At 39.0% G+C, this 23,270-nt stretch overlaps 1 protein-coding gene across 11 annotated transcripts in view; it reads left to right on the plus strand.

Annotated features, from left to right (window-relative positions):
• Window positions 1–23,270, plus strand: part of AKAP13 (A-kinase anchoring protein 13) — a 323,293-nt gene that overhangs the window by 215,664 nt on the left and 84,359 nt on the right. For all 11 annotated transcript variants that reach the window (XM_072737237.1, XM_072737235.1, XM_072737236.1 and 8 more), the window contains 2 exons: window positions 13,651–13,726; window positions 18,634–18,770. In XM_072737237.1, coding sequence (XP_072593338.1) covers window positions 13,651–13,726; window positions 18,634–18,770 — 213 coding nt within the window. The remainder of the gene's footprint in view (window positions 1–13,650; window positions 13,727–18,633; window positions 18,771–23,270) is intronic.

Consider the following 23,270-nt stretch of genomic DNA (forward strand, 5'->3'; position numbering starts at 1 on the left):
GACTCCAGGTCTTCCCATTGGCATCCTAGTAATTCACTGCAGATTAGCTTCACAATTCTCATCCTAGATTATGTACCTGTGCTTTATTTGGCTTATGCTGCATTCCGATCTGTTCCCTTCGTCAGTTCTGTACAGTCCCTTTCATGGTAGCTCTTCTGCATCAAGGCCTTCCCTTAAGTTTTTCCTGAAGCTACATACGTTGTTGGTCTCTGTCCTTAGATCGGCTCGTGCTGATCCCCATCATCAACCTCTAGCATCCCTGAAATCTTACCTCCTTTTTGAATTCTTCGCTAAATAATAAGGCATAAGTTAACAATCCCTTGGTCACTTACCCCTCTAGCCCCCAGCCCAGTATACACATACATATTGCTCTTCCTTAGCATATGACGTTCTCCTGACTACTCCCTCTCTATGCCTGTATAACTTCTTGCTCCTGCAACAAATGGTTGGTAACTCTGAATCACATGCTCAAAAAGGGATATGGAAGAATTTTATTGTTAGCAGGAACCCTTTGGTACAAACAGGCCCACTTTTGTCAACATCCTTCAAAAAGCTAGTAGGGAACTCACAGGTTGGTAAACAATAGAAGTTGTCACCTAACGTAGTTCAGTAGCTAAACTCGTGATGAGTTTTCCTGAGACCAGTGTTAACACCAGAGGACACTACATATCTGAAACTTATTGCACAACTAGACCAAAAAGAAGGGCATCAGTATCTAGAATTGACTGCTAATGTAAACTGATTTTAGTCCCAAGAGCCATTTCTCTTTTACTAATTTTATAACTTTGGGTACCTAGAAAAACATTTTGCCTACGAATAATAATAGGATTCTTCTTGTTATTGATGGTTTATTGAGAGCATACTTTGTAGCTAGTAATTAAGAGTGTCAGGTGAATGCTTATGATATTTGCAACCACGTTATGGGTGCATTAAATGAAATTATTATTATTATTATTTTTTTATGATAGTCACACAGAGAGAGAGAGAGAGAGAGGCAGAGACATAGGCAGAGGGAGAAGCCGGCTCCATGCACCGGGAGCCTGACGTGGGATTCGATCCTGGGTCTCCAGGATCGCGCCCTGGGCCAAAGGCAGGCGCTAAACCACTGCGCCACCCAGGGATCCCATTAAATGAAATTATTTATAGAGGACAACCTGTCCCTATCCATGATGTTTAGGCAGGCCACATGATCTCATTAGCTAAAGCTCAAAGGAGTAATTTGTCTTTGAGTCTAGGGTCATTTTCCCAAGAAATACATATCCTTCATAAATTTGCTTGCTCTAAGACAATTCCGCATTGCATCAAACAAAAGATGTAAGGAGGCTAAGGACTGAGGACAGCCGAGCATGTCTGCTCAGTTGTAGTCTGATTCCCCGAAAAGATTTTGACTCATGTGTTGGCTTCCATGTCCGGATGGTGGGTTTTTGCTTCCTTTTATTCAGCTTGATAACTCCGGCTGGATCTCCTGAGACAGTTGCAGAGGAAGTAAATATGAGCAATGGCTGGGAAGGCTGGGTGTAACCATGGGCTTGTATTATTAGGATGTTCAGATATAAACAGTAGAAGAAACATTGCCCAAAACAAAAGGCAGTTCTCTCTCTGCTGGAAATATGTACAGCTCTATTTTCAGACTGATGGGAACCCAACATGGGTGCAGTTTAGATGCTCACAAGGAGTCCCAGGCTTCACAGCAAGAATGAAAAATGACCGGAATGACCTGATGTTTCTTTGGAGCTTCCATTGTCCTGTGTCCCGTGTGCACCGTAGCTCATCTGAACTTTGGATGCTGAATCCCTGTTGTGTCCATGATCTAGGTATAATGGAGATAGTATGGACAAAGGACTAAATGTGGTTTTTAGCTAAAGAGTCATAAATGGGGGCAGAGTCAGAAAGGTTTTTGGTAACTTCTTCCTCTACAAATGTGGATATATAATGGCAGAGTGTTGGTCTTCTTCACTTCTAGCTGCTTGCTAAACAAAATTTCTGCATTGTCTTGAACTCTTCCTTATCCTACCCATTCAGTCAGTTGCCAGTCCTGTGTCTTGCTCGTACTAGTGCAAAGATTCCATAGGGCAAAATCTGGAGAGGGGCTCATAATCATCTTCATTCTTCTCTTAAACTCAAATTATTGGGATCCCTGGGTGGCGCAGCGGTTTGGCGCCTGCCTTTGGCCCAGGGCGCGATCCTGGAGACCCGGGATCGAATCCCACATCAGGCTCCCGGTGCATGGAGCCTGCTTCTCCCTCCGCCTGTGTCTCTGCCTCTCTCTCTCTCTCTCTATGACTATCATAAATAAATAAAAATTAAAAAAAAAAAACTCAAATTATTAGCATCTCAACACTTGTTTCTTCCCTTTCTGTTTTCTGACTCTGCTAACAATCAGAATCTTGCCAGGCCTAATCTCAGAGCTGCTTAAAAAGCGTGTTGCTAGTACAGAGAACCAGCTTATCATCTGTTTATGGAAAAATCTGTCTTAGAGGTCACCTTTTAGAAAAGAGACTAATGGGTGGGCAAAAAGGTGTGTTACTATGTTTGTACTAAGGGCTTGGCCTTGTATCTGGCCTGTAAGAAGCACTCTGAAAATGTTTCAAAGATAGCCACATAGTGTGGTCTTTAAATGGTCTCGGTGTAAGAAAGAAACGGTTGTTGAAGAATAGATGGAGAGTTAGGGCAGATTTATCTGTGACATCAGATTCTGAAACAGCAGAAGGTTGGGGGAGATGTTTTGTAATCCAGTTTATATCTCTTAAGCTGTTTACTTATATAGTAAGAACAATATGTTCACACAAGAAGACAATATGCTTGGTGGTGCTGTCAGTGTATACAGGATGTGGTGGAAAATGCTGATACATGTTTTGACATTTTTTCCACACTCGGTGCACATGGAGTCTGCCCTCTGGTTAATGGCATTGACCATGATTGGTAGCATCTGGCCCACAATTCCAGCTCTGCCTCTGACTATGTGGGCCACTTGACCACTTTTGTCGAAACAAGCTTGCCTATCTCTAATTGCCACACTCTTTTTCTCTTTTTCTTTTTCTTTTTCTTTTTTTTTGTGGGAATACATACATAACACAAAATTTACCACATTTAGGTATAAAATTCAAGTGGCATTTTAGTATATTCACATTGTTGTGCAACTGTCACTGCCCTCCATCTCCAGAACTTTTTCATCTTTGCAAACTGAGACACTCTACCCATTAAACAATAATACTACTTTCTCTCTTCCTCCTCCTAGTCCCTGGAAACCACTGTTCTATTTTTTGTGTGAGTTTGACTCCTCCAGTTGGCTCACATACATGGAATCATAGAATATTTGTACTCTGCTGACTGGCTTATTTCACTTAGCCTCATGTCTGCAGGGTCATCCATGTCATGGCATGTGTCAGAGTTCCCTTCCTTTTAAAGGCTGAATTGTATTCCATTCTATGTACATACCACATTTTATTTATCCGTTCATCTCTTGATGGACATTTGAGGTGTTTCCCCCCTTTTTGTATGTGAGCAGTGCTACTATTGAAGTTGGTACAAATATCGGTGTATGTCCCAGCTTTTGGTTCTTCTCAGCATGTACCGAGAAGTGGGATTGCTGGATCATATGGCACTTCTCCGTGTCGGTTTTGGAATAACCAGCATACAGTTCCACAGTGACTGCTGCATTTGACATTCCCACCAGTGGAGCATGAGGTTCCAATTTCTCTGTGCCCTCACCAACACATGTCATTTCCTCGGTGGTTTTTTGGAGATGGGGAGTCGATTGTAGCCACCCTAATAGGCATGATGCAGCATCCTCACTGTGATTTTGACTTACGTACATTTCCCTAATACTCACTTTTGTGCTGGTTATGTCTGTAAGAGGCTAGAAGTAGAAGCTTTCCAGGCTGCTTCATGTTTCACTATTTGAAAGATATCTGAATACCTCGGACTCAGCATAGTCAAATTGAGTGCATCATTATATTCTTCTCCATTGGGTTTCCTGTTTATTAAATGGTGAATTTTGATTTCTTTTGCTTATTTCTGTGGATTCCGCCCTTTGTGCTAGCTTACTGATTTGCTGCTGCTTCTGTCTCCAGAGGATGCCATTCTGGTCCAGCCACATGCTGCTGCTAGCCTAGTCCAGTTTCAGGCTCCTCCTCTGGACTCTGTGTCATGATGTCCCATGCTTCCTTCCTCCCAACTACCCCATTTTATTGATACACTTCTTCTAGAGTTATGTTCCTGCCATAATATGTCTCTCACTCCCTTGCTTATGTAATTAGGGGAAGTGTCCACCCTTGTTTGGGAGTAAAGCCTAGATTCACTGTAGCCGTACCCCTTGTTCTTCCTGGGCACCTTTGGGTTTTTTTTTTTTTTTTTTTGTGCTCCTCAGAAACATCTAAGGAAAAGGTCTCTTATCTGGGTTCTCAGGATATGCTCCAGAACCACTGACTAGAAACACACATGCATGTTTCTGGTAAGAAACATGGCTTCCCTCAGATTCTTGGAAGGAGTCCGCACCACTAAAGTTTATGAACTCCAACTCTGAAGTGTCCAAACTGATGGCTCATCCTTTGTTTCACATGGCTGGAATTCCTTGTCTCTTCTCCCCTCTCTCTGGAGCATACTGCCGCAATGAAAGGCCCACCACATATACCACCACCTTTGCTAATAAGCTTTTCTCACCTATCTGAACCAGAAATTATCTTTGTTTAAGTTCTAGGAGCTTCCTTATCTCTCTGGGTTTCTGGTATTTGTATACCTATTGTATTTCAGTGACTAATCAGTGTTTCCTGACCTGTGGTCCACAGTTAGAGTCATTTCATAGGGTTATATACATCTGTCATCCTTGGGTATGGAGGCAAATAACCCATGGTATTTCCAGTTAAAAAAGGTGCCTAACACATTTGAACTGTGAGACCTACCATGTAAACTGTAGTCAGTACCCCATCTTATTCTGCTCTTTGTTGCTGCACCTTAATACTGCTTCTTGCCTAAGGTAGGTGCCCCCAGAACACCTACCAGCAAGCTGTATGAATGGATCTGTGTGCTGCTGACTGCAAGAGAGCTTTAGGAGGCCTTCTTATGCTAGATTTCCCCATCCTTCCGTGGTGAAAAAGTCTTGATGTACTCAAAACGTTATCATTTTTCAATATAGATTATACTTTTTTTAATTAAAAAATATTACTTAATTATTGATGAGGGATACAGAGAAAGAGGCAGAGACACAGGCAGAGGGAGAAGCAGGCTCCCAGCAGGGAGCCTGATATGGGGCTTGATCCCAGGACCCCGGGATCACGACCTGAGCCAAAGGCAGACGCTCAACCACTGAGCCACCCAGGTGCCCCTATAGATTTTACTTTTAAATGTTTGTAAACTAGTCTTAATTCAAAGAGGGAACTGGCTGAAACTGCCTCGAGCCTAGATGTACTGAAGTGTCTAGTGTCCGCAGCAGCCATGAGCCTCCTCAGCACATCACTGTTAGTTACCTGTCAGCCACTGAAACGGCCGTCTAGACAGAGGAATCTGAAACAAACAGAACATTTCTCTCAGTTATGGCATTCTGATATTCAGAAATTCGTGCCCACGGTTCCATATATTTGTTTCATTTTGATAATTTATTTTCTAAATATTTTGGTCTAAAATAAACAGTGATTCTATTTTCCAGCTAATCTTCTCCAGAGATCCGAAATGCACTTTGCCAGATTTTTTTAGTTTAGTATTGTTATTAAAACTTGTTTAAGCAGTTATTGAATTCCAAGACAAAAAAGTAAGGAGAGGCCCATGTGGGGATGGGGAAAGAAGCTAGATTGATTAGAAGCGAAGTCAAAGCCCTACTGCTTCAGCATACTGTGATTTGTTCGAGGATTACTTCGCCTCCACTGACCGCTGCTTTGTTTATGAACCTGGTAAAGGAAGGCAGAGTGATCATTCTAAAGGCTCTCCTAACTTTTCATTCTCTGTAAAATTACTGAGGATAAGGAAATCAAAGATTATTCATTAAGCATCCACGATGAACCCCATGCTTACTACTTCATCAGGAGACCCATGGAATAAAGATGTGCTTCTGTTCTCAAGAAGCTCAGTCTTTGGAGTAGACACAGTTACCAATACGATACAGTTCACATGCAAGGATACTATCCCCAAATCTAGCCTCACAATGTGTATGGCCTCCTCTCTGAAATGGCATCACGCCTCCTCCTGGGGCAGGAGAGAGGTCCAGTCTAGCTGCTAGTATTACCCAAACTGTAAAGTACTGTGAATCTAGAGATATCAAGAGATGTTTTACAGTTTTAATTCTGATCTTACCTGTCCTGTTAAAAAGCCTGCTCTTTTTAAAGTCATGAGAAAATGCACAGTTGCCCTGTCTAGTAACTTCTAACTTTTTTAAAAATCTGTTTGATCTCTCTGCAGTGGTTGGCATTGTGGACCTACCTTCTCATTTCAGCCCTCTGCTTCCTTAACTTCTGGGAAACTAAGCTCTCTGAATTCTTCTGCTTCTACAAGGGTGTGGCAGTCTCTGACTTTCCCACTCGATATATTGTGCAATGCCTTGCATGGAACGGAAGAAGAGAGTCGTTAACTCTGGCCCCGTGTCTCTGTGTGTCATTTGTGACCTGGCCAGAAATGCATGCAGCATTTAAAGCACGGTTACTCCTTATGGGTGTTCCACTCTTTCTCCTTTCTATTAATTATGGCACATATTGTCCCACGCAGCAGACATTTTAATGCCTGCTGTGTGCAAGGCACTTTCACATCTGTCTCACATAAACTGTGAATCCTTTCAGGACACTTTACTACTTCTGCTTTTAAGGCTTCATATAATGATTTGATATAATCCTTATTTAATACTTTTTTAAATAAGGCGACAAACCTGAGGGTGATGAGCATTACAGATTAATATTGTCTTCCTAGAAAGTAACCAACAGATTATAAAACATATTTTCCTTTTAAAAAATAATAAACTCTCATGAGATACCACTTCACACCTCCTAGCATGGCTACAGACAAGAACAATAACTAGTCTTGGCACAGATGGGGAAAGATAAAACACCCATATATTACTGATGGAGATGTCAAATGGTGCAGCCACTTTGGAAAAGTCTGGCAATTCCTCAGAATGTTCAACATGAAGGTATCACATGACTCAGCAGTTTCACTCCTAGATATAAACCCAGGAAAAATGAAAACACACCCAAATAAAAATTGGTGTATGGATTTTCATAGCCGCATTATTCCAAGCCGCTCAGAAGTGAAAACAGCCCAAATGTCCATCAATTGAAGAGTAAAGTGTGGATATCCCTACACAGTGAAAGATTATTTGGTAGTAAATGGAATGAAATACTAATGCATGCTCTGACCTGGGAAAACCTTGAAATCACTTTGCTAAGTGAAAGAAGCCAGTCAGCAAAGACCACATAATGTATATGAAGTGTCTGGAGTAGCCAAATCCACAGAGACAGAGAATGGATTCATGATTGCCCAGAAGTGGAAAATGGAAGTCAGGGTAGGGTATGGATTCTAGGGGATACAGTATCTTCTTGGCATGATGAAATGTTCTCAACTTAGACATTGGTAATGGTTACACGGCTCTGCATATATCCTAAACCATTGAATCATACATTTAGGTGGGTGAGTTTAGAATGTATGAGTTACTCTTCACTAAAGATGTTAAAATGCCAAATTACACACACACACACGCACATACTCACTCAGTACACTGTGGTATCCTGGTTTTCATCCTGGAACAGAAAAGAACTTTAATGAAAAGAGAAATGAAATCCAAATCAAGTTTAGAATTTAGTGAGTAGTAATGTACTGATATCAATTTCTTGCTATTGACACATGTACCAGGGTTATGTAAGATAATTCACATTGGAGTCACTGGTGAGGGAGGGCTCTATCAGAACTCTATGTGGTCTTTGTAACTTCCCTGTCAACCTAAAGATACTACAAAATAGAAGATTTGCAAAAATAAATTTTAAAAACCAAGAAGTAATTTGTAAAGAAAAGTTTGGGAAAACAGAAAAGTTAAAATAGATATTCTTTTATGTTCACTCAAGCATAATCATTCAGTGAAAAACTGAATCAGATTAAGGTTTTTCACTACATAGATGCAATCCTTTCAAGAGACTTTTGCCTGCCACTGTGTTGAAATGTTTTAATACTATTCAATATACTTATTCTCAAAATCGTGATAGGTCTGAGATTTTACCCAACTTGTGGGCTCCCAACTTAGCCTGACAGTTTCATGGGTGCTAGGCTGAAGTCACAGGGCTCCTGGATCCAGAGACAGATGAATTGATTACTCATTGCATGAAAAGCACCAAGAAGATGGCTTCCTTGTTGATTCCTTCTGTTCCCAAGTTCCCCAAGGGCAGCACAGAGGAGCCCAGGTGGGTGCCGTGTCACTACTGAGAAACCCTACCCTTAGGAAACCTCAGTTTTTATAATGGGCAGTGAGCCTGCCTGATCTTTGCCCTTGACTGGGACATTATCTTTATTATGTGGACAGTAAACAAACCTACCCTTTGCTTCAGAAAGAAACAATCTATCTCCCAAGGCTGTTTGATACACAGACGTTTTTTGAAAAGATAGTTTAGAACAGGACAGTCAGTGCCTTTGCTCATAAGACATGGAGAGATAGAAGACACCCTGAAGAATATTCTTCCAGCATTAACATGTTCTCACCACTATTACTCAGAAATTAATGTATTCAGTTAGAGATTTGATTTAGGGACACCTGGGTAGGTCATTCGGTTAAACTTCCAAGGCTTTGGCTTAAGTCACAATTTCAGGTTTGAGTGTTACGTCAGGCTCCAGGCTCAGTGGGAAGGCTGCTTGACATTCTCCCTCTCCCTTTGCCCCTCCTCCCGCTCATGTTTGCTCCTCTCAAATCTTTTTTAAAAAAGAGACTTAATTTCATTCTTTCAATATTAATATATTCACAGTATTATTTATATGTTATATATTTTGCAGATTGTTTTAACTTTTTATACCATGCAAATGCCTAAAATGACATGAAAACTATAGTCAGTCAGTCTCTTATATATTGAAAGCCAAGAATGTTCAGTTTACTCATTGGCCATGGAATTGAAAAGACAATGAAAAATATTCTATGATAAAGAATTTTTGCAAAAAAAAAATTTTTTTTTGCAAAGTTTCTTACAATGTTCATGAAACTAAAGAATTATAATGTTGGGTGCTAGGGAGTTATAACTAAAAATACATATTACACTTAGGGGATTTTTTTCAAGTCTATCGGAATATAATTTATATACAGTAAAATAAAAAACCAGTTTAAGTTGATGAGTTTGACAAATGTTTAAACTGCATAATAACTTCTGCAGTCATGGTAGGAATATTGCCATCATCCCCAAAGTTCCCTCCTGTCTCCTTGCAATCATTCTGTTCCTCCAGTCTAATCACTAATATGTCTCCTCACACTACTTTTTGCCTTTTCTAGAATACTGTGTAAATGGAACTGTACACTAGGTAATGTTTTTTGTTTGGCTTTTTTTCTTTTATCTTAACATCATGATCTTGAGGCTTATCCATGTGTATGTATCAGTAGTTCATTCCTTCTTACTGTGAGTCTGTTGCATTTTATGAATGTACCACTCTTTGTTTATCCATTTACCTATTGACAGCAAATCGGATTGTTTCTAGTTCGGGGCTCTTATGAGTTAAGCCCTGTGAAAATTTCAGTAAAATTCTTTGTTGAAGATATGGTTTTCTTAGGTAAATACCCATCAGTGAGATTGTTGTGTTGTATGTAAGTGTCTGTTTGACATTATAAGAAATTGCTAACCTGTTTACTAAAGTGGCTGTATATTCTTCAGCAGTGTATCTGTGTTCAGTTGCTCCACATCTTTGTCAACACTTGGTATTTTCAGTCTTTAATTTTAACCATTCTAATAGATGTGGACCATTACCTCTTTGTGGTTCCAGTTTGCTCTTTTCTGATGACTAATGATGTTGGGTGCCTGTTCTTTGATAGTCATATATATTCTTTGATGAAATATTTCTCAAGGCTTTTTGCCCATTTTAAAAGTGTTGTCTTATGACATTGTAAGAGGTTTTTTTGTTATATTTTAATACTTATATATTTTAATAATGTAGATTCCTAAGTGTATTTTAATATAATTTATATTGCCAGTCCTTTAACAGATAAATACTCTGTAAATAATTTCTCCCAGTCTGTGGTTTGCCTTTTCATTTTCCTAATAGTGCCTTTGAAGAGAAAAAGACTTTAATTTTGACATAGTTTTATCAGAATTTTTACGTGTGCAGAGAAATCTTTGCCTGACCCAGGAATACAAAAAATATTCCCCTGTGTTTTCTTCTAGAAGTTTTGTAGTTTTAACTTTAATATTTAGGTATATTTTTAGTTGATTTTTATAATCGATATAAGATTTGAGGGAGACTTGTTTTTTGTTTGCCTGTGGACATCCAGGTGTTGCAGGATTATTTGTTCAAAAGACTGTTCTTTTCCTTGTGAGAATACCACTTGGCATCTTTTTTTTTCTTTTTTCTTTTTTCTTTTTTTTCTTTTTTTCTCTTTCTTTCTTTCTTTTTTTCTTTATTTCTTTCTTTCATTCATTTATTTTATTGGAGAGAGAGAAAGAGGTAGTGTGAGAGAGCATGAGCAGAGAGGAGAAGCAGGCTTCCTGCTGAGCAGGGAATCCCACGTGGGGCTTGATCCCAGGACCCTGAGATCATGATCTGAGCCAAAGGCTTAACTGACTGAACCACCCAGGTGCCCCTGCCTTTTTAAAGATTTGTTTATCTTATTGGAAAAAGACAGAGACAGAGAGAAAGACAGAGATAGTGAGAGAGAGCATGAGTGGAGAGGAGAGGGAGAAGCAGTGGAATACCACTAGGCTTTTTTGTAAGATATCAGTAGGCCATATCTGTGAAGGTCTGTGGATTCTCTCTTGTTCCACTGATCTGTATGTCTGTCTTTATACCAGTACCACACTGGCTTGTTGATTGTACCTTTTATAGTAAATCTTAGAATCAAGTAGTGATTGGGGAGAATTCACAACTTAACAGGACTGAATTTTCTGATGTATAAACATAATGTCTCTGTGTATTTAAGCGTGCTTTAATTTTCCTCATCATGTTTTTTAGTTTTTAGAGTACAAGTCTTGTCATGCTTTCTCAATTATTTTAAATTAATGCTTTTGTAAAAGGCATTACTTTTATTTTTAATTTTTAAAAATTATTCACTGCTACTACACAGAACTAGTGTTTTTTTATGTATATGTATCTTGCAACTTTGCTAAACTGACTTATTCTAGCAGTATTTTTGTAGATTCCTTAAGATTTTCTACATAGGCAATCATGCTCATGTCTATGAATAAAGTTTTACTGCTTCCTTTCCAAACCTGTGCAGTTTTATTTCTTTTTCTGCTTTACTATATTGGCTAGAAACTCATACAGTATTGAATAAAAGTGTGGAGAATGGACATTCTTGCCTTGTTCTTGATCTCAGAGCAAAAGCATTTAGTCTCTAGCCATTAAATGTGATGTTAACTTGTAGGTGTTTTTGTTTTAAATAGATACCCTTTATTCAGGCTGAGGAATTTCCTTTCTGTTTCCAATGTTCTAGGAGTTTTATCATGAATAGATATTGAATTTTGCCAGACAGTTTCCTATATTCCTTGATAATTATTAATTTGTGGAGTTTTTGGTCTGTTAATAGATTGATTTTGTTCAACATTCCTGGGATGAACTTGGTCATGACAACTTGATCTTTTTTCTGTGTTGCTGGCTGGATTCCATATCTTAGTTTTTGTTTAGGATTTCACATCTCAGTTCCTGAGGGTTATTGATTTATAGTTTTCTTACAATTGTCTAGTTTTGGTGTCAAGGTGATGCTGGACTCATAAAAAATGAGCTGTATGTTGTTCCGTCCTCTTCTATTTTGTGCAAGAATTTGTGTAGAATTGGTATTATTTCTTTAAATGATTGATGGCGTTCACCACTAAAGCCTTTTGGGCCTGGAGATTTCCTTATAGGAAAGTTTTTAATTCAGTGTCTTTGATAGAATAAGGGTATTCAGATTTTCTTTATCTTCTTGAGCAAATTTTGGTAGTTTGTGTTTTCCATGAAATGTTTCCATTTATTCCAACTTGTTGAATCTGTTACAGTAATGTTCACAGTATCCCTTTGTTATCCTTCCAGTGTCTGTAGGATCTGTCTTAATTCCTGATACTGGTAATTTTTAACTTTCGTTCTTGGTCAGTCTAGCTAGAATTTTACTGATACCATTCATTGATCTATCTCTTCAGGGAACCAGCTTTTTGGGTTCATTGATTTTATTTTTCTGTTTTCTATTTCATTGATATCTATTCTTTGTTTTCTTTATCCTATTTGCCTCGAGATCGTCTGTCCTCGTTTCTAGTTTCTTAAGGTAGAAGCTTAGATTATTGGTTTGAGACCTTTCTTTTTTTATATAGGCATTTAATGTTATAAATTTTGCTCTAAACATTGTTTTAGCCTTGTCTCACAAATTTTTACATGTGATGTTTGAATTTTTGAGTTTGAGATATTTTTCTGATATTTAACTTAACTACAATGATTCCTGAAGGTTTCTTCTTTGATTCATGGATTTTTTAATAAGTTTTTGTGTATTGTATTGTTTTGTTTTGTTTTGTTTTTTTAAATCTTTGCGGTTTTTCCAGGTAACTTCTTATTTCGGTTTCTCATTTTGATATCATTGTGGTCAGAGTGTGTATGTAATAAGATTTTAATCCTCAAATATGAGACTTCTTTTATGCCACAGAATATGGTGTGTCTTGGTGAATGGTCCGTGTGTACTCAAAAAGAATGTTTATTCTGCTATTGTTGGGTGAATTGCTCCGTATGTATTGGTTGGATCAAAGTGGTTGGTAATATTTTTCAGGTTTTGTGTGTCCTTACTCATTCTCTGTCTATTTTATCAATTATGGGGAGAGGACTGTTGAAATCTCATGGTAAATTGAAAAATTATATTATTTTAAATTTAATGAAAGCAGATGGTTATGATGTTAATAAGCTTACTGAGAGCTGTAAAGGCTGAATTTGTTCTTAATTATTTTAAGGGAGTGTTCTCTTCTTAATGTGCTTCAGATCCCCATAGACTTGTTTTCCATTTGCCAGTCCTGTCATTTACTACCTCAGCAACCCTGCTGAGCATAGTTATTCTTTGGATAAAGGTAATACAGAACAGACTTACTATAGCTATTGTGGGCATTAAATTCATAATTAATTCCATGGAATTCTTTTTTTTTTTTTTTATTCCATGGAATTCTTAACCTGATCCCCAGCGGATAGTAACTCTGGGATAAATAGAAATTATTTTTGTTTTTGTTTTTTTTAATTTCAAAGAGATAAAATAGTATTTTATCTTTGATGCATGGCATTTTTTTTTTTTAATTTCACCTTTGGCTTGCACCAGGTCTTCCTCTTTATTTTTTTCTGTTGCTTTTATTGGAGCCTTAATTGAATGTAGTGTGCCTTGATTATATAGTGAAAAGGATTTTTTTGTTGTCATAATTTTACTTGCTTTACAATAACGTATTAAAGAAAAAGGTAGGAATGTTGCTAATAGATGCAGTTGCAGCAGCTATAAAATCATCACACATTACTTCACTGTCTGAAAGTCAATCTCTTCTTTTTTTCCTTCAGATAAACCGAGAAAGCTGGTGTACGATAAAGCCATGCCCTGATGCAACGTCTCTTTTGGCTGCTGCACAAAGCCCAGGTAAGTAGGGATCTTCCAGCTTCCAGTTGTTTGAAGAACTGCTTTTAAAGTATCTATTTTTGCACTGTAGCCCCCTTCTAATTACAGACTGTTTTTCGGAGATGTGTCCTTCCTTCCCGGGCCATGCAGTAAGTCAGAAGAGGAGTATATGTGATTTGGGCTTGTAGGCATTTTGTCTCAACTGAGAATGAGTAGAGTTATATAATTACCTAAATTTCATCTTAGTAGTGAGTCATCACCTGTGGCTTTCTGACTTACCACTTCTGTGAAGGCATTTATGCTGTGCACATGCGTATGATCATGGTTTCTCCAGTCCGGTAAAACTATAAATATTTATTAATAAGAAGTAAACCTGTGGCCCTCAATTTTGGCTGCACATTGAAATTATCTGAGGAGCTTTAGAAATCTGCTGCCTGGGTCCTGCTCCCAGAGACTGATTTCACTGGGTCTGAGGTGTGAGCTGGGCCTCAGAATCTTTGAAAGCTCTTTTGGCAATTCCACTGCACAGTATGATTGAGAACCAGAAACTTTGGAAGTATCATCAGCAATTGAGCCTTTCCTGAAGCATCCATGAGGTATTAGTAGCAACAGGGGAGGGTCAGCTGCTCAGACATGGCTTCTTAATGACACAGCATATGACTTATGGGTAATAAAGATGCCTAACTTTTTACCCAGGTGTAGCCACTAATTTTCAGTGATATAAAGAAAGTTCCCTAATGTCTGTGCACTCCATTGTCTTGCATCACTAACTCTCCTCACTAGGGGGTATTGCCTGAATGACATGGTGCATACCACTCAGGCTCTGTGCCTGGTGGTAATGTGTACCCTGGGCCCTTGAGTTGACTTGACTGAGCAATACCTCTGTTTACCTTCACAAGTTTTACTGACCTGGTTTAAAATGACTGAGTCTTCAGTGACTGATCTTATAGAAACAGTTTAGCTGTGGATGTCCTGCCTTTATATTAAACTTAAAGACAACTGTCCAAATCCTTTATCTCCAGGGGTTTCCTGCTGATTTTCGGCTCTCAGACTTTACTTCCCAGGAAGTGTTGGAGACAAATACGAAGTGTTCTTCCCTAGTTTTCTCTCTAATAGAGAATATTATGCTGTAGTTGTGTTTAGGGCTCAGCACGTTGTAAGATTGAGTCTCCTCACAGATGTAGCTGACCCTTTCACCCCACCCTGCCCCCTAGAATCTTCTACTTAAAAGTATACTACTTACCATATCTTGGTTCCTGGAGCTGTTTGGGGCATTTTCTGAAAGTATAATTACTCCCAACCACCCAAGCAGTGAAACTGTAAAGGTTGTAAAGGTTAAATGTGGGAAGTTTCTTCTCATGCTCAAGTTTAATTTACTCGTTTAAAGAAATGAATTTTGAATCCCTGAGCATTTTCCTGAGGACATCCTCTTCAATTTTGTTGACACCTCCTTTCCATGCTCCAAACCCCAAGCAGAACTGCTTTGGTCTTTTTAGAGTGAGTTGTTGTTTGTTTGTTTGTTTGTTTTTAAACTCTCTGTGTAGCAACATCTAAGATCTGGATTATGCTTTGGAGCTTCAGATCTGAGTTTTTTTTATCATAGGTCAGTTTTTTGGTGAATTCTGAGTCCTTTGGATCTTGGAGATTTCATTTGCGTTATATAAACATGGCTCAAGAGAGAATTGTGTAAAACCAAGTAAGGTAATGTGTTTTAAAATCACTATGGATAGTCTTCCATTCTGGATAAATACAAACTTTTCTAACTACAAATAAATACAAATACAGTATGATTAGCATGGCTTAGCAAACCCCATTGGGCACTGCTGGTCACCTTTCCTACCTTTACCTGCTATAATTCATTTGCAAATGTGTAATTTTAGACCCAAATGACTAGAGAGCATCTTTAAAATGGCATTTTTTGCTAGCTTTTAAAGAAGCTAATGTCTCAGGACACAAAAGTTTATAGGCAGATTTATACAGGAGTCATAAAGCAGGGCTGGCCCACGTCAAGGTAATGTCCTTACCAGATAGTTGTTAAATCACAGTGCCGGTTAATAATGAAGTCGTAACTTCATTAGGTGTGTTTATCACACCTGCTGTGTGCGAAGGGCAGAGTTCTGTTACTGTTTGTATAAATTCTTTCTGTCACTCCCAACTATTTTAGGGAAATACTAATCATCCCATTTCACTGGTGTGGAAATGAAGACTTTTAAGGGTTAAATGACTTCTTGCCTGGGATCTTTCTACTAAAAGTAGGCAGATCTAGATTTAAGCCAGACAGTTCTGACTCCAAACCCTGTGAGTGCTCATTGTTCTTGCTTACACCTTCCTGTGTTGCTGCCCTTGGTTCATTAGGAAGAGGGCCTGCAAGAAGACATGCCACAGGGGGAGATGAGCTTTAGGGAGGACGAGTCTTATAGGGCCCCTCCGTTTGTGGGGTTTCACAGTGGCTCATGGTCATTCCCCCCCCTTGTTCCCAATTTTCATACTGTTCTACACACACACACACACACACACACACACACACACTCAACACTTAGGATTATATCACACAGCAGAGTCTTAGCCCAGCTTGACTTGTGATCCCTTGTAGTGCTGGCTCGAATTTATTTTCTGGGTGAGCTGTTCCTACCATGGCTGTGTCTGGATCTTCCCTGTGAATTTTCCATTAGAATGTCTTGAGTTGGTTTGTTTTCCAGTCTGGAATTTGGACGTGGTTTGTTGGACTGCCAGCTGGACAGCCAGCAGCTCAGCATAGTTGCTGTGACAGCTCTTTCTTTTCTTGGCCAGCACCCTGTTTTCCCCTCAACCATGAAACAGAGTTTTTAATTTTTTCCAAGTGGGGAAAGGGGGAGAAGTAGAAAGGTCACACCCACGAACTCCACCTAGATTAGTACGTACTCTGCGAAATTGGGGTGGGGGAGGCAGGGGGTAGTCCAGAATACCCATGATTTCCAGGCTTTTAAAGGCAGGGCTATTCCCATTGAACAGAACACTCAAATAGTTTGACCAAGATTGAAATGGACTAAGATCATTTGTTTTTTCTTTAATTGAAACGTTTTCAGATTAATCTCTGGTCCCTGCCTTGCTGCTGGTGGCATCTTTTGTGTAGTTCTGTCTTGAAATTGTCTCTTAATATGTCCTTTTCTACAAGGTTGTAAACTACGCCACACACATACACAAACACTAAATATCTCATTTTATGTGGCTAATCTCCCAGTACCTAGTCAAATACCTATCTGACAGAAGATGTGATTTTATGGACAGGCAATTCATGCATGACCTATATACCAATGCAATGCTTCTTTGACTCTTCCTCTAAGATTCCCAGCTAATACAGGGCAAATACTTTATTAATGATCAAGAATTAGCTAGTTCAGATAGGAAAAACTACTTCTCATTATCTCTCATCCCACACATGCACAGTTACTGTCCGAACATAGACCCTGAGAGTTAAGAGAGACATTGCGGGTTATCTAATCTGCACTTCCCTTCTCTGTATACATCTTTTCTGAAACCTCTTGACAAAGTCATTCAGCCTTTTTCCACCCCTTCTGGTGAAGTGACAGTGGTTACTTTATAAAACTGCCAACCCATTGCCCAGAAGCCTAGTTAGAGCAAAGCTCTGTGGCTTCCACTCAGTGGCCTTTTTGTTCTGCCCCTGGAACGGCACAAGCTCCTGTGCAAACCACTTGGATCTCAGGTGTTTCCACTGTTGTGACCTCATCACCATGCATACATTTCTGTTTGTCAGTGTTTTAATTTAAATGTTACCTAGGGACAAACATAATCCTTTGGGTGCGGTCTAGCTGTCACGTAATGGCAAGACTGTCCCCATTTTGGACTTGGGTATGCTGTCTATTAATAGTGTCTAAAACCACCAATGTTTTTTGTTTTGATATTACCCCGTATTGTCAGCTCCTCTTGAATCTGCTTTCAACCAAAACTTCTGGGTAGAGTTCTCAAGAACTGCTAGGTGACCATATCCCTTGTGTCCATTGTGTCCCTTGTCACTTAGTATCCCCTGCAGAGTTGATATATGTCTGTTTGAATTCCATATAAAAATGCTAACTGGAATGGAAATGCTTCACCCTCCAGACTTCACAAAGGAGATTGATATCTACCTACTAAACGACTTTCTTTGGGCTCTTGGTTTTACCACATACAGATATTTTTAATTCTGTTGTTACCAGGTCATATGTCCCTTTTGTTTACAGAACTAATAGGAGAGAATGGGTTAAATACCTTGCTAATTTCAGTGTACTAAGTGTTAGAATTCCTTGATATATGGCCTAACATTTCTGTCCAGGCTTCCTCTGTTTGATTTACCAGAGTCCCTGTGCTAGTTACTGAACTGAAGATAGATTCTAGATGATATATTTTTCTTTAGTCCATTATTCCCCCAATGTCAAATCTCTTTAAGGTAGAAGTTAAACAATTGTATTTCTGTTATTACTCACTAGAACCCATAAGTGTAATACACTGATATTTTTATTAGATTTTCCTCCCCCTCCTTTTTTAATCCAATATTTGGCTAGGTAACAAGTTTCCAGAAAGAACATAGGGTTTCCCTATCTCATAGTTTCCTAACAAAGGACTTCTGATTTTAGTAGCAAAATGTATATATATATATATTTTCCAACTCCCAAGAGAAAAAGATTACCACTTAAATACCTAAATGTAGATGGAATAATGGCTCTAAATTACTATTTTATCTTTTTGTACATGGCAAATTCGTGGCTGTTCTATAGTAACAATCACCCTGGAATTGGAATACCAGAGTTGAGTTACTAATCTGACTGTATCCTTTATAGCTTCTTAATACTGGAAGGAGGGAGGGGAGGTTAGTTGGTTGACTTAAAAGGCCAATTGCTGGAATGGAAAAAAAAGTAAATTTTTTTTTGCATATTGGTCATTTTCTTTTTCAGAATGTGAGAACTTCCTAGATGTTGGACTAAGCAGAGAGTGTGCCTCAAAACAAGCTGTCCTCAAAAGAGAATCTGGAAGTGACTCTGACCTCTTTCACTCACCCATTGAAGAGGTAGACAGCATCATCTTTCCCAAGGTACTGTCCACTTCACTATACAACTCCTGCTAGCCATACTGAACATCTCTCCAGCTCTGTATGATCATAGAGAAGAGTATGTCCTCCTTTTTGGAGAAGGGAGCTCCAGGTTACTGAGGCTTAGAAAAAGACATGGGCCACTTTATCTTCTGTAGAGTCATGGCTGGTTACATGCAGGTTTTGAATCCTAAAGAAATGGGAGTTCCTTTGGTGTGAATTAAGTCAGATGAGGGTGAATACTTGTCAGTGGGCAGGAAGGGACCAGAGCTCAGACTGTAATACGTCATGTGTGTAAACTAACCTTAGAGTCATTTCTGATTAATGTGTTTAGGCCTGGAACTCACTGCCGAGCTTGGTGATGTTACTCCTCCTCCTCTAGCCTGCTTAATTGGAACTTTCTAGATCTCTGCTGGGGAACCCAGACTGTCGTCTTCCAATGAAAAGCCAAGCGCATGCGCATGAGTCACCTTGTGTTTTCATACAATTTGAGGCTTTCTAAGGGGGTGGGGATAGGGGTGGTTTGCTTTCTTCTGCTTACGTTTGTATCTAGTTGCAGCAAGTTCTGTTTTGTCTCCTGAGAAGAACCGTGGGCTTTTCCACAGCAGAATCAGCAAGTGGTAGTCTGTCATGTGCCACACGTGGTTGTCTTAATCTTGAGGGGGTGAAAGAGCAGCAACACAGCAGCTGTGAAGATGCCTTTATGAAAGCTTCATGATGACCCTGGAGAAGTGATAAGGACAGTTGGGCCTAGTGGGTGAGGAGGTTCTCCAAGACCCTGTGAGGATGCTATGTTTAAGTTATGGGAGAGGCTTTGATGTCCTGGGATTCTGGGCTAGAACATATTAAAAGCCTCTGTTAATGTTCCCTCAAACACTTTGTTTTCATTTTTGTCCATTAGCTCCCATGTTCCCATTTGGCCTCCCCTTACTATTTCCCATCTTGTTCCTTTTTCTTGTGCTGTCTTTCAGATGTTCTTGGAAAAATTTATTGAATTTCAGGATTCCTGTCATTGTTACTCATAGCGAATTGATTCAGTGGGTTCTGTAAAGTAAAAAATCTGCACCGTGGGAAGTTGTGTCCTTCTCTAAGGTTATCTAGGAAGAGGGAAACCATGATTTTTTTTTTTTTTTAATAATAGAATTTGGGTAATTTCCACTGTGATTTTGAGGTTTCCATTGTAAAGACTTCTGAACCTTCACCCACCTCCAAGGGGAATACCATTCTGAAGGGGCATGTCTCTCAGAATCTATTACTTGTGTCTCAGATAAACAGATTAGATAATATCTTAGTTCCAGCTTTAAAATCAAATCACTGACAATCACTGAAACTGGGTTATGGATACATGAGGATTGTTAAAAATTTATGTGTGTTTGAAATTTTTCATAGCCAAAAGTTGTTTTGAAATTGCCAAGTCTTCATTAAGAAATAGTTGTGTGCTCCCTCCTAGGTGCATGACAGCTTGTCCCTAGATGCTGCCATCTCTGCAGAATGGTAGTTATTTCTGGTCACTAAACTGAGTGATTTTCCTAGCTAAAGAGAATTCAGATTTCCTGTATTTTGCCTCTTACTCAAACTGCCAAAAGCATTTAGGAGATTGTTCTTACGAATAGCTGCTGCTAGATTTGGCAGTTTTTTCAGGATGACTAGACAGATAAAATCATTAAGAGTTGAAGCATACTCCCCAAATCAACTTTTACCCACATTTCATACCCGAGTGGCTAAGAACAACCAGAAATGGTGGATGCAGTGTCATCTCTTGGTGCACACACGACAATGTCTCATGGCCTGGGACGAGATCCAGTGGGCTCTTCCCCTTAGTTTTTTCTACTTTACCAAAGTTGTTTGTGACCAGGAGAGGTTTAGCAATAAATGTTTTCCCTAGCATTTGTAAAGCTAAGAGTTTGCATATGAAAGTAAAAGGGGAGCAAGAGAGAGAGACACTTAAAGTGGTTACTGTACACTCGGCTCTGAATTGAATTTTTTTATACATGTGATCTTGTTTCATATTCCCAACAATTCTGTGAAATGGGTGGTTTTATCCTTGTTAAACTGCTGAGGGAATGCAGGCTCTGATTGGTAGAGAAGTGTAGTCCAAGGTACTCAGCTGCTAAATCACAGACTTGAGATTGTACTTAGACCCTACTCTCAAAAATGTTCCCTGTTACTTTGTTCTCTCTCTCCATGTACCTGCTTAAAAAAAAAAAAAAAAAGATCTTATTTATTTATGCATGAGAGACACAGAGGGAGGCAGAGACATAGGCAGAGGGAGAAGCAGGCTTCCTGTGGGGATCCCAATGCAGGACTCAATCCCAGGACCCCGGGTTCATGACCTGAGCCAACCTAGGGGCACCTACTTCAATAGCCAGTGACTTACACAGAAGCAAGGTGGTGGCAGACAGGCCATCATCAGTGTCCCTCTCTGTCTGCCTCGGTGGACAGCCCCACAGCGTGTGCTGTGAAACATCCTGTCCTGAAGTGCTTTCCCCTCTCCCATCTCTAAAAAGTCATCCCTGGGCAAGACATCACAACACTCTTTTCTGTGAACTATGAGTGGTGCGTTAGGTCACTTCCTACAGCTGTGTGTGTGACTCTGGCATCACAGAGGTCTCTTTAGTAGTCTGCTGCATTTGTCACAAACTCTTCACCTTAACCTTCTGCTTCCATTCAGCATACCTTCAATAAATATGACTCTTGGATGAGAGGAGCTTTGTGATGACAAAGTGATATTCACTTTGTGAATATTCACAATGGGTGAATGGATACCAGTGAATATTTGACAAAGTGATATTCACTTTGTGAATATTCACAATGGGTGAATGGATACCAGTGAATATTTGTTAGTTCTAAGGTCTTCATAGATGACCAGTGTAAAATTTAGATTTTTTAAAGATTAGACAGTCAACCACTGAGCCCCCAGGCGCCCCTAGGTTTTGTTTTTAAAGTAGGAAGAAATCCTGGGATATTTCTTGGCACTAGCAAAGAAAGAGTGATCATAAAATGTATAATCTTGGTCACCCTGTTATCCAAAAGGTTAATTGAGGTCCACGAAAATACTGATAGTTGCAGTCTCTCCCCAAAGAGATTTAGATAAAATAAAGCCCTGACACCTTATTTTTTCTGTGGGTCATAAAATGTACCCACAAATTAAAAAATCAGAGTAACTCCCCAAGATGCTAAACCTTAAGGGAACATCCTTTCTTTCGTCTGCTATAGTTTGCTCTCAAGTACTTGATCATCAAGCCAAAAAAGTTTTTTCGCCTTTCAAGGATAAAAGTGATTATACTTATAGAATCCAAATCAGAAAACTATTATCGTTCATGCACAAGTATTGAAAATTATTATAATTTCGAACTGTGAAACAGCTTGCTATCACATGCTTAGATTCTTAAATAAATTATCACACACAAATGGATTAAACAGTTGGCAATATTAGGTGTTCAGAATGTGAGCTGTTATTTTCCAAGGCACATAGCAGAATGCCTTGTGTCTTATAGACAACAATTTAATGAGTAAGTTATTAAAATTAAAGAACTAGTATTTTGACAATATCAAACATTCCTTAAGGTGTAGTAGTAAGATAGAAAGTGCATAGTTGTTTTTATATCTATATACATATATATTTATAGAATATACATATACAAATATATAATATATATATATATTTTACATAATGATTACACCTCTCTCTGTACCTGTATATTCCCTATCTAGTATAATTGTTGGTGAAGAGAGCCAGTAGGGCATTTTCCCCCAGTGTTTTATTGAGAAGATGCTGAAACACAGGGAAGTTGGAAGAGCTATACAGTGAACACCCACCACCTCGATTCTACCATTACCTTATTATATTTGCTTTGTTACACACATGTGCATCTGTCCATCTTTTTTCTACACACCTGTCCGTCTAATTGCTGAATTCGATTAACAATCCACTTTTACCCCCCAAATACTTAGAATTCATGTGTTCATAGTTTTTTATTTTTTATAAAATCTATACACCGTGAAATGCACGGTGTGAAGGCTACCATTCAGTGACTTTTCCCTCAGCTTTATTGAGTTATAATTGACAAAAATAGTACATATTCAAAGTGTACAAGATGATGCTTTGATAGACCTACATTGTGAAATGCTAACCACAATGAGACCAAAGTATCTATCACCTCCCAGTTACTTTTTTGTGGAGGTGGTAAGAACACTTGAGATTTACTTTCCTAGCAAATTTCATGTATACAGTACATTATTAGTAACTGTAGTCATCCTGCTGTACATCAGGTCTTCAGCATTTATTTGTCTCCTGAGGGTTTGTTCCTTTTAACATCTCCCCCTCTCCCCTACCCTCCATCCCCGGGGAAGCACTGTTCTACTCTCTGTTATTATGAGTTACCATTTCTGAATTCCATAAAGAAGTGAGATCATGTAAAAGTGGTCTTTGCCTGGCTTATTTCCTTTAACATGTTGCCCTCAAGGTCCATCCCTGTTGTTGTAAATGGTGGGATTTCCTTC

The sequence above is a fragment of the Vulpes vulpes genome, chromosome 14 (assembly GCF_048418805.1).
Source record: "Vulpes vulpes isolate BD-2025 chromosome 14, VulVul3, whole genome shotgun sequence".
Taxonomy (NCBI): domain Eukaryota; kingdom Metazoa; phylum Chordata; class Mammalia; order Carnivora; family Canidae; genus Vulpes; species Vulpes vulpes.